We start from the raw sequence: 12,557 nt of genomic DNA, 5'->3' as shown, positions 1-12,557 counted from the left end.
TGTGACTCAACTGAAGAACCTGGAGGTCATCTTTGACTCCTTCCCTTTCATTGCCTCAAACACCCAAGGCATGCCTAAATCTTAATTCTTCCTCCAAAACATTTTTAAGTTCCAAAGTTTTCAGTGTAAAATTTTCAAGAGCAGCTAAGTGATTTAGTGAAAATCAGTAAGGCTTACGCACTATCAAAATGTTAACTTCTGTCTTCATATGTAAAATTTTTCTCAAGGCATTCACCGTATCCTATTTTGATTACTGTAACCTGTTCCTCTCAGGCCTCTGACACTCATTGTCCCCCACCAGTCCATATGAAATTCAGCTGCTATGATCTTCTTCCTCGCCTCTATGTCTTCCCCCATTCAATTACCTCTACTGGCTACTTTCCAACTGTTCCAAATTCAAGCTCCTAGTTCTCACTTTCAAGCTCCGTCATATCTCTGGCTTGCCTTATTCAGTGGCTTGTCATATCTTCTCTCCTCTGCTGAAGCTACTAGTCTCCATGCCCTGTTTGTGTGCTTCTCTCACAACTGTCCTTGTGCTTTCTTCCATGTCATTTCTCATGCACTGGATCCCAACTCAGAATTTGCAAGGCCACTACCCTCTCTTCCGACAAATACAGCCTCCCATCCCTCTCTCATCATGATGCGGAAAAGAAACTGGCTAACTAACAATGGCTACAAAGATAGATAATTGGGAACAGCTGACAATCTGAAAAAATCCTTTCATTGTATATTTTCTCTCTCTTCACCACCCACTGTCTATTGCTTGTCATGTAGTGTTTGCTTTTTGGAGCAGGAACTCTCTTCCTATTTGTACAGAAAGCAAATAGCACATTATAGGGGCTGCAGTAAAGCAAATAATAATAGTTTATATCAGGACAATATCACATTGTAAAGTGTGACATGGAAACAAAAAAATGTTTGGCAATCACAACCAACAATGTAATTTCCAGCTTTACGTATAAAAGATTCTTACAGGCACCCATAAGGTCTCTCACTTTGTCAAGCCATACTATTGAAATACAGCCTTCTATCAATGTAAGTTCTAGGTCTAGTACCTAAAGACAAACCTTGCCTCCTCTGTTGATATCATCTGAGGTACACAAACCCTTAGTTTCCACTCCTTGGACAGAACCTTAGATTCTGGCTTGAAGTCAACTGCCTAAGGACTCTGCTTTGGTTGGATCTCAATGTACTGCTGCTCTATCCATAGAATTTTTGCCTTAGAATTATTACTTCCTTCATCTCCTTGAACAGGGAAATCTAGAATTACCTCTTATCCAAGACATACGAAGACACTTTCAAAATGAAAATCATATTTCATTATCTTTACTGCAGCCTTAAATCACCACAATATATTGTATTTGCAATGCTCTTTGTATTGCAGCAATTTTATTGCATAAATAAACAAGGGTATATTTTAAAGCTTTTCCACATTCAAGAAACTAAAAACTCTGAAAGCTTTTATAGAAATAAAAATTAACTTTACAAAAAATTAGAGCTTATTTACATTTTTCAATACACAATTACTTTCCATCAAATATGACTGGTCTAATGCCTTTCCCTTCTGTAGGGTCCCGTTCAATTCTGATATGGAGGTTTGCACTGGCTGCTGCTTCTTCATAGGAGAGGCGATACATTCTTCTGAACTAAAGAGAAAAAATGGTACTATTAGTGTTTATAAACCAATTCTATAATAGATGTAAAAGGGCGGATCCTCAGCTAATGTGAATTGTCCATCAATTTCAACGGAGCTATGGTAATTTACATTAGCTGGAGGGTATGTCTCAAAATTTGTGGGAAAGAAATCACCCCAGATTGTTTTGATGTACTGACTGTGACTTTATGACTGAATAACATGATGAGATGATCATAAGAGTAAAATATAATTTCTAATATTGTCAATGGATTACTTTTATACTTGCCACTGGTCTTGTAGTTATTTTGATAAGAATGGGTGGTGGTAGCAGGGTGATATATTGTTTAGACCTCTCCATTGGCTAGCTACTTAAATTTTGCTTTTAGGCAATAATTAAGAGGAGGAAAAGAATAAACAACAAATGAAAATAATAAAAAAAAGCAATGTGGCACAGTAATATAGTAGGTTTCAGGGTAGCAGCCGTGTTAGTCTGTATTCGCAAAAAGAAAAGGAGTACGTGGCACCTTAGAGACTAACAAATTTATTTGAGCATAAGCTTTCGTGAGCTACAGCTCACTTCATCAGATCCGATGAAGTGAGCTGTAGCTCACGAAAGCTTATACTCAAATAAATGTATTAGTCTCAATGAAGTGAGCTGTATAGCTCAAGAAAACTTATGCTCAAATATATTTGTTAGTCTCTAAGATGCCACAAGTACTCCTTTTCTTTTAGTAATATAGTAAGATCATACTGTTACAGAATACAGCTATCAAAAATTTAAATGGTCTCAAAAATGTAACCATAATCTAGTATAAAATTAACATAACTTAATTCTAAGGATTATAATGGCAAATGGAAATGAACAAAAAGTAACTCTCCCTATCATCTTAAAACTGTACACTTACATCATTCGTGGAATGTTTTTGGCTTATAAAATATTCAGCACCCAATCTAAAAGAGATGTATTCACTGGTGGAAAATTGAAAAGCAGGAAGCTTGATTCTTCTTTAGAAAAGCAAGCAAGCACTGATCCTGATTTATGGGACAGATCTAGGTCCTCTCACTGTTTAACACCAATTCCATAGGAGAGGGAGGTAAGTAAATCCCCGAGGCTGGAACTTGTTGATCTCAAAACTCCATGCAAAACATGAAAGGGGACTCTAAACAAAACTGCAGATTTCTCTGGCAGTTGTGCTGGACATCTTTCATGAGTAAACTCAGTTGAAAAATTCAGCTTTTGCTTCAGTAGGGTCAAAGAGGAGAAATTGGGTTGTGAGAAAGCAAAACACATATTTAATCAATAAGGAGCAACTCTTGCCATTTTCTTTATGGGTGCAGAAGCTCCCTTGGCAGTGGAAGTGGCATGGCTTCACTGCAAAAAGGGATTGGTGGGAGGAATATGGGGGCCATTCAACCATTATGCATACGTTTATCAAAGTGGCGCTCCAAGGGGGACCCTTGCATTGTAGTGCAAGCAGGGTATTGACGAGAGAGAGAGCGAGAGAGAGAGCGAGAGAGAGAGAGTGTGGATCAGCTGCTTGTCTTTTCTGTCTTCACATGCTGTCACAGAGCCTATCTCAGACACTTGTTTGAAGCAGCCTACGTAGGAATGCACATATACCCATGTCTGACCCAGCTACCTGGATAGTTTATAGGTAGATGTTAAGTTTTTCTAAGGGACAAGGGAGCTGAAGAGCAGGAAAAGCCAGCTCTCTGCAAGAGCAGCTATGATGACAGCTAGTCACTTCAGAGAGGGGAGCAGAACCTGGTTGGTAAAGACTTTCTGTAGAAAGTAAGTTACAGCACAAGTTCTGCAGGAAGTTGTATTTAAAAAAAAACAAAAAACTCCTCTCCCTGAGGCAGAAATAAACCAATTTTCTGTCTTAGTTTAGTACATGGGAAAATAATGACTGAACTCAGGATAGACATACCTATATAACATTTTTACTGTTTATCTTCTCATTCTTTTGGGAGGAGTGGGACTGTCAGACATCTCAAGTGCTTCTGGTGGAAGTAATGATTCAGTGCCTTTACCTGATGGGGTCATGCCTTTGAGAAGTACAAATAAAAATAGATCAAAAACAGAACCATTTTTCACCCTTTGTTTATACAATAGTCCATAAAACAGTGGTGCAAATCATTAAAAAAAAAGTTCAAAATGGTAAGTTTTGCCATTCAACACAAATATGGCTGCTTCCTTAATATTAAAATCTGGTTAAAGTGAAGGAAAATAGACAAAAAATAATCACTTATAAACTTTACTTGTAGGTCTCAGAGAATAAACGCTTAGTTTCCATATACGTTATAGGAATGTTTGACATCAACTCAACATTTCTTACATTTGGAAAGTTTGTCTTTAGGGAATTATGGTCTTCAAAAAAACAAACAAGTCAAAAAATGTTTTGCCCTTGTGTGATGGGGTGCACTTGCCCCACACTGGTACTGCAAAGGTTAACTCCACCCTTTGGGCTGAGGAGGCCATGCCCTCTCAGTTGTGCTGGGCATGCTCTGGCTGGAGACCAGGCATAAAAGGGAGCAGCTCAGCTCATTGAGGGCTGACCACTGAGGTGGGAGGATGCATGCTGCAGGCTCCAGCCTGGGAGGCCCCAGGCAATGGAAGCCGGAGACACTGAGATCCAGGCAAACACCCAAGCTCCTGTGGACATGCAAGGAGTGACAGAGCTGCTGAGAGCCGCATAGGCCCAGGAGCCCAAAGACCTTGGAGACGCCAAGATCACTGCACCAGGGACAGGGTAGCTCAGGGGGAATTAATCACTGTGCCAGGTGATGTCAGCGTGTTTTGGACAGATCCCCCACTGACGAGCACACTTGACACTGCCAAGGCCCTAAACTGGGAACCAGTGGAGCAAGGAGGGCCCGGGTCCCCCTACCTGGCTGCTACTCTTAGGTGGTGACCCAATCCCCTGATCAGCCACTAGCCCACATAGCCCTGCTGAAGAGGTCAGCCATACTGATTCTGTCCACTTGGCCATGCAGTCATATTGACTCGGGCCCTTAGGCTGCACAGGCCTGCTGAAGAGGGCAGCCCTACTGACTGTCCATTGGGCCACGCAGCCCTGAAAGAGAGGGTAGTTATATTGATTTTCGCCCCTGGGCCATGCTATCCTGAGACAAAGGAGGATCACACAGACTCAGCAGCGAAGAAATAACTCTCACCCTGCTCCAAAAGGGGACAGGGTGCACTTGCCCCACGACAGCTTGCTAAGAAAACACCCTCAGTCCAACTATTTGCTGTGCAGCCATTTCAACAAGCAGCTTTTCCTAACATTGGCAAACAAAAATAAAAATAAAGTTATGTAATTCTTATTACTGAGATCATACTCTCTTGTTCACAAGCCATTTTAGAGCATAAAAATATGATTTTCTTTCAAGGTGTCATTTAAAGACACCTTGAAAGAAAATGTACATCGGAATCACTATGCATAACACTGCACTGCAAGTAGTTTTTATATTATTTTTCTTGGAAAAAAATTAGAACCAATTATCAAGACTCTAAATCTCAATTTAAAGTAAAAACTCACTTTGTGAAATGACTTCATAACCTTTTGCCTTTGTGGTTTGGTTTCTGTAGTTTTCTGCAAATGAATACATGTGGATGTACCTAGTCCATTACCTGTTCTCCCCGCTCAGAGAGACAAGTGGGTGTTAACAACAAGTTAACATAACATACCCAGTTTCTCCTCTATTAGCTTGAGACTTTTCTCTTGTTCAGCAAGCTCCTGTTTTGTCTTTTGCATATCTGGAGTATTAAGGGACTGTAACTGTGAATGAAGATCCTGATTAACACTATGCAGTTTGACCACTGCTGTACGGTATTGCTGAAGAAGATCTAATAGAAGAAAAAGAACAAAAGAACATGGAAAACAGTAAAATAATTAAGCTCCCACTGTGGGTATTATTTTAAACAGTCACTAATAAAAAAGACTGACAGACATAATACAGACGAGGTAAACTTCCCTACAGACATACCAATTGAAACTTATTAAATATTTTTGGATGTTTTTCTACATTTTCAAATACATTGATTTCAATTACAACACAGTATACGAAGTTGACAGTGCTGACTTTATATTATTGTTTTTAATTACAAATATTTGCACTGTAAAATGACAAACAAAAGAAATAGTATTTTCAATTCACCTTATACAAATACTCTAGTGCAATCTCTTTATCATGTAAGTGCAACTTACAAATGTAGATTTTTTTGTTACATAACTGCACTTAATAACAAAACAATGCAAAACTTTAGCACCTACAAGTCCACTCAGTCCTACTTCTTGTTCAGCCAATTGCTAAGACAAACAAGTTTGCTTACATTTATGGGAGATAATGCTGCCCACGTCTTATTTACATCACCTGAAAATGAGAACAGGAGTTTGCATGGCACTTTTGTAGCCGGCATTACAAAGTATTTACATGCCAGTTACGCTAAACATTCGTATGCCCCTTCATGCTTCAGCCACCATTCCAGAGGACATGCTTCCATGCTGATGATGCTCATTAAAAAAATAATGCATTAATTAAATTTGTGACTGAACTCCTTGGACGAGAATTGTATGTCTCCTACTCTGTTCTACCCGCATTCTGCCATATATTTCATGTTATAGCAGTCTCAGATGATGGCCCAGCACGTTGTTTGTTTTAAGAACGCTTTCACTGCAGATTTGACAAAACACAAAGAAGGTACCCATGTGAGATTTCTAAAGACAGCTACATCACTCAACCCAAGGTTTAAGAATCTGAAGCGCCGTCCAAAATCTGAGAGGGTGTAGAGCATGCTTTCAGAAGTTTTAAAAGAGCAACACTCCGATGCGAAACTATAGAACCCGAACCACCAAAAAAGATAATCAATCTTCCACTGGTGGCATTTGACTCAGATGATGAAAATGAACATGCTTTGGTCCGCACTGCTTTGGATGGTTATCGAGAAGAACCCGTTATCAGCATGGATACATGTCCTCTGGAATGGTGGTGGAAGCATGAAGGGACATATGAAATCTTGAGTGCATCTGGTACATAAATACCTTGCGTCGCTGGCTATAAGAGTGCCATGCGAATGCCTGTTCTCACTTTCAGGTGACATTGTAAACAAGAAGTGGGCAGCATTATCTCCTGCAAATGTAAACAAACTTGTTTGTCTGAGAGATTGGCTGAACAACAAGTAGGCCTAAGGGGACTTGTAGGCTCTAAGGATTTACACTGTTTTATTTTTGAATGTACTTATTTTTTGTACACTTTTGTACATAACCCATTTGTAAGTTCAACTTTCATGATGAAGAGATTGCACTACAGTACTTGTATTAAGTGAATTGAAAAATACTATTTCTTTTATTTTTACAGTGCAAATATTATAAAAAATATAAAGTGACCACTGTACAATTTGTATTCGGTGTTGTAATTGAAATCACTATATCTGAAAATGTAAAAAACATACAAAAGTATTTAAATAAATAGTATTCTATTATTGTTTAACAATGCGATTAATCACAATTAATTTTTTTAATCGCTTAACAGCCCTAGTTTAAAGTATCACTCTACTCTGAAAAATGACTTGGAAAGATAGCACTTCCTTATCTAACAGATCCGCTACTCTTGTGTATTCTGAGTCATATTTTACTGAAAATTAGTGTGTTCTACTCCTTTATTATTTACTCCATTAGAACGATGAAGCTGAAGCTAGTGAGGCTTGCTGTACATTTAAAAGTTAGGCTGACATAGCTATGGCATGCAATCGTGTGAAAAATTCACACACCTTAGAACTGCAACTATGCTGATGTAACCCTCAGCATAGTCACAGCATCTGATCTAGAGGCATGAAGCAGAGCAAAATTGTTGGTAAAAGGATGTACAGAGGTCCAGGTTGCAGCTCTGCAGATTTCAGTAACTGGAACATCTTTGAGTAATGCACAGAAGTAGATTGTGACATTGTAGAATGAGCTATCAGTTTAGAAGGAAGAAGAATGTCAGCCAAGTCGTAACATGCAATAATACACCCTGGCTGAGATCCATCTTCAATAATACACCCTGGCTGAGATCTGTCTGCAACTGAAAAAAAGTCTAGGATACTTTCTGAATGGTTTGGTTCTGTCCAGATAGAAGGCTAATGTCCTTCTTACATCCAGGGTATGGAAATCATCTTCTTGTCTAGTCTGATGTGTTTTGGGGGGAAAAAACTGGGAGATGAAAGGTCTGATTAACATGGAATCCAGCAGACACCTTAGGTAGAAACTTTGGATGTGGTTGTAATGATAGCTTTTACTTGAAAAACACTGTAAAAGGCAGGTTGGAGAACTGGGGCTTTGATGGCACTCTCATGCAAAAATTCTTGCACTTTGTCAGCAGCAGTTGCAAAGAGATCTACCTATGGAAATCCCCAAGGTAAGAATATGTTGCTGAGGACTCATGAATCCAGCTCACATTCATAATTTTAGGAAAAGTGCCTGCTGAGATCATCATCGGTCATGGTATTTTGAAGACCTTGAAGAAGCCTAGCTGACTATCCGGTTGGCTATGCACCAATTCCAGACTTTTATCGCTTTGGCACAGATTGAGTGTGAACGTGCCCCTCCCTGATGATTTATATAAAATACGCAGGCCATGTTGTCTGTCATGATCTTGACTGAAATGGCTCTGGTCAGAGGAAGGAAGTAAAGGCAAGCATTTTTGATTGCTCTCAACTCCGGAAGATTGATGTCGAAAAGCTGCTGTTGTGATAACTGTTTGCCCTGGGCTGAGTGAGGCACTAGATGTGCCCCTGTATCCCAAAAAGGAAGCATCTGATATTATCACAATGGTAAGGGAATCATGAATAAACAGGACTCATGCACAGACCTCTGAAGGGTCTTTCCACTGACTGCAGAACCCAGATAGGTACAGACACTTGCTTGTCCAGACTGTGCTTCTTCAGCATACAGATTGTCCCATGCCATCCACGAAGTAATCAAAGATGTAACCTGTGTGTTTTGGGTTACACAGATGCAAACTGCCATGTGTCCTGTGATGGGATGGACTCCCCACACTAGCTCTGCTAAAGCTGAATTAGGCCAGGTGAGCCCAATCAGCTTAAATAGGCTGCAAGCAAGGGAGATTCAAGCTGGTGGCAGCTAATTAAGGACAGGCTCACCTGTGCAGGAACAGGAAGGGCCTGTACAAAGCCAGAAAGCTGGCTGCAGAGAGGGGGGCTGCAGGGAAGTAGGCTGCACTCACTCCCTAAGTGGAGCAAGTTGGAGGCTGGCAAACCCAGAGAGGGGGAAAGCCAGATATATAGGAATAAGTCCAGGGAAACAGCAGCCAGAGATAGGATTGTACAGGGACTGTGGCTGCTTGTTATAGGGTCCCTGGTTTAGAATTCAGTGTAGAGGGCAGGCCTGAGTTCTCCTAGCAGCCACTGGGAAGTGGCAAGAGTGTTGGAGGTGCCATCCAGACAACAGGTCTGGAAAGATTTTGAATTCCCTGGAGTGGGAGGTCTTTAGTGGCCTGGCAGGAGGGCCAAGCCACAGAGAGGAAGCTGCAGACCCGGGAGTGAGTGGGGAAGCGGAGCGAGATAAGATGGGAGAAGACAACACCGGAGAGAGAGTGAAAGCTGGCAGAGCTAATCCCAGAAAAACCAGCATGAGGCACTGCTCATGTTGAGCAGACCCCTCTGACATGCCCCAATAGTTGAAGACAATGCTTTACTGAGGTTTGAGGGCTGCGCTGAATCTTTGAGTTGAGATTCTTCAGGGCAGAGGTAGTCAATAGGGGGACCGCAGGCCAATTTCGGACCACCAAATGCTTTTGAATGGACCATGAAATCTCTTTATTTATTTATTTATTATATTATTGTTTTTATTATTATTTTCTCTGGAGTATGGATCTTAACAAAAAATGATGGACTACTCCTGCTTCAGGGTGAGAAATGTGTCTGTAGATAGGTAAGCCCTGCCTGTCAGTGCATCCAGAGAAGGCTCTATGAAATCTATCTTTTGTAGTAATGGTTGTTGTTGAGTTTGAAGTGAAGAAACCTTTTGTGAGAGGGGTGAATTGCAACAGGAAAATAGGTGTTTTGAAGGCCAAGGATTGCAAACCAATCCCTGGAATATAGGGAGGGAATCATAGTGACAAGGATCACCATCATGAATATATGCTGTTTCACATAGTTTTTCAGACATCTGAGATTTAATTCTGGTCTCCATCATCCATTATTTGGGGGAACCAGAAAGTACTTGGAATAAAACCCCTTTCCCCTGTGCTGAGCTGGGATGGGTTCTATAGCTCCTAAATGTAGAGGAGAATAGATCTCTTGTCTCAGCAACTGATTGTGAAAAGGGTCACTGAAGGGACGGATGTGAAATGGATGGGACAACTGGATATGAAAACCGCCAAAATCCATTTGTTGGATGTTATGCTTTCCCCCATGCAGTTCAAAATTTTTTTTTACTCCCGATGACATCTAGTCTTTAAATAAGCACTCATCATTAAGTTTAGTGGTTTTGGTGGTTACAATGACTGGGATACCTAAGGAGACTGCTTTTATGACTTCTGGTTAGCCAGGTGGTGAGACAGAAATTTACTTTTGTTGCTGGTTGGGTATTTCTTACTCAAGAATAACCACCAGTTTTGGGGTATGTCTGCCCTATTTCCCAGCATTTTGTCCTGAATTTGGTATTCTCAGTTGTGACCTACTGAGGCACAGTGACAGTGGCATAGTCGAGCAGGGAGAAATGCACAGCTTGTTGTTCTGAGTAAGATTTACACTTCATACACTGGTGGAGATTTTAAGTGAAAGTTAAGTGTAGTGGGTCAAGAAGTCAAGAGATGAGATAAGTTAAGGAGGTTAACATCTTGTTATTTTCTGTTTACTTATTTCGGGCAAGTGAAGTAGGGACAGAAAAGCAGGAAATGAGTGTGAGAAACTTTCATGAAATTGGAGCTGTGCAGATTGCAGGCAGAAGAAAAAGAAAAGAAACATAAAAGACATATGGAATTAGAACGGCTGGAAATTGAGGTGCAGAGACAAGCAGTTGCACACCAAAGAATTTTGGAACTGAAACAGATAGAGGCTGATAAAGAATTTGAGACCCACAAACCAGGCTGGGAACTTAGCTTGAAACAAAGGGTTCCTGCCATATGGAGAGACTACCTAAGGTGGGGAGTGACATCATGATTTGTCTTTACTCTGCCCACAACTCAACACCTGAAAGAAGCTCTGAAAGACAAATGTCTTGGAACAGGGGAGGCGAACCCAGGCTGCACAGCAATTACAGTCTGTGCCTTAAGAATCTGCAAGCCTGCTTGTATTATCAGTCAGGGTGAGAAATTGCTAATTTGCATCCTATCTATCTAGTATATTAGGCTTAGTTTGCATTTTTGTTTATTTGCTAGGTAATCTGCTTGCTATCACTTAATCTATCTTTCTGTAGCTAATAAACTTGTTTTATTTTAACCAGTGTATCTTTAAGTGAAGTGTCTGGGAAAATCTCATCTTGGTTAACACAGGCTTGTTGTGCATATCTTTCCCATATTGACGGCAAAGTGAACTATATTAATGAGCTTGCATTGTACAGATCCTTGCACAGTGCAAGATGGTATAATATTGGGTTTATACTCCAGCAAGGGTGCAAAGCTGGGGAGCTGGAAAATTGGCTGTTGTCTTCTGTCTGTCCTTGAGTGGCTTAGGTAAAGCACTCAGGTAACTCTGTTGGGTGTGTGGTACCACTTGCTGTTATGTAGGATGATAAGAGGGCCTGGAGAGGCTGGCTGAATCACCAGCAGAGCAGTGTGTGAGAGACTAGCCTAGCTGAATGGTTAGGAGGCAAAGTGGTTCCCACGGCTCCCAGACTGCACCCTGGGGGGGTTACAACCCATCACAATGCTCTCTTACTATTGTTTCCTATTTCATAGGTTTTATTTCAATTTTTTTTTTGTTATTTTTTTTTCCTTGAAGACCATGACAATTAGAGGCCAAATTTTCAATTTGTAGTCATAAAAAAGTGACTGTACAGTAATACTTTAAAAGACAGCCTTACACCTAACTTAAAGGATCACTTCTTACCTTAGACAAATGTAACAAAAAACATATACAAGCAACATCCCAAACATTGTTTACTGTGGTGTTATCACTACTTTGTGACCTTACCTATCTGTCCAGAAAGAGTTCGGTAAAGTTTTGGCATTGGTGCTCCAAATACCATTCCTCTGAGTTTGTCCATCGGAGGAGCTTTATTTTGAAGGCCTCCAAACTTTCCATTGCTGCGAATTCTATCTCCTTCCCTAGTCAGTAATGTTGGGCAATGTGTGATTTTTACAACCTATATAGGTATAAAAATAAATCTCATAGGTAAAAGGTATGTAGGTATAGTAAATCTGTTAAAAGGAAAAGCTTAATCATCAGTAATGGTGGGCCAGTTGTGGTGGACCCCACAGTTTTATAGCTACCTTTATTACATTATAATGCAGGTGGTTCTACACTGGAAAGTGATTCTGGAAAAATGGCATGTTTATTGCATCTCAAAATTACAGAACAAACTTGCTCAATTTAAATGTATAGTTACATTTCCTTTAAAGTGCCAACCCTGCAAACTCTGTCACTCGCAGACACTTTGGAAGGTGAATTATGATCTGCCTGTTCACAGCCAGCTGACCCTTGCATGGCCAGAGCATAGAGCTCACAGTCAGACTAGCATGTTCGGCATGCCCCCTCCACTGAGGACCCCCGACTCAGAGCAAGAGAGTCTGAGCATTTCAGGGAGAGTCTAAGGACAGAGAGGATACCATCTGGCTAGCTTGAGGGTAAATTCCATAGTATACTACAAAATTCATATGGTAGTATTTGGTTTTTTTGGAAACAAAAAACCCATAAAATTTTGTCAACATTGATACTATAGACTGCATCCATTGTAAAGTGCACTGGGATTTCTGA

General features: G+C 40.5%; 1 protein-coding gene across 6 annotated transcripts in view; it reads right to left on the bottom strand.

The window, feature by feature from the left end:
* Positions 1-1,355: 1,355 nt before the first annotated feature.
* Positions 1,356-12,557, bottom strand: part of SMCHD1 (structural maintenance of chromosomes flexible hinge domain containing 1) — a 172,604-nt gene continuing 161,402 nt past the window's right edge. For 3 of the 6 annotated variants that reach the window (XM_077810404.1, XM_077810405.1, XM_077810408.1), the window contains 4 exons: positions 11,775-11,946; positions 5,328-5,486; positions 3,568-3,685; positions 1,356-1,646 (listed from right to left, as the gene is read on the bottom strand). In XM_077810404.1, the coding sequence (XP_077666530.1) occupies positions 3,588-3,685; positions 5,328-5,486; positions 11,775-11,946 (429 nt within the window). In that variant the 3' untranslated portion in view covers positions 1,356-1,646; positions 3,568-3,587. Of the gene's footprint in view, positions 1,647-3,567; positions 3,686-4,813; positions 4,919-4,950; positions 5,233-5,327; positions 5,487-11,774; positions 11,947-12,557 lie in introns of those variants that run through there. The other 3 variants (XR_013345168.1, XR_013345169.1, XM_077810407.1) reach the window with 3 other exon arrangements.

Source organism: Eretmochelys imbricata, chromosome 2, assembly GCF_965152235.1.
Source record: "Eretmochelys imbricata isolate rEreImb1 chromosome 2, rEreImb1.hap1, whole genome shotgun sequence".
In the NCBI taxonomy this organism is placed as follows: Eukaryota; Metazoa; Chordata; order Testudines; family Cheloniidae; genus Eretmochelys; species Eretmochelys imbricata.
This window is presented reverse-complemented; position numbering and strand designations above follow the sequence as displayed.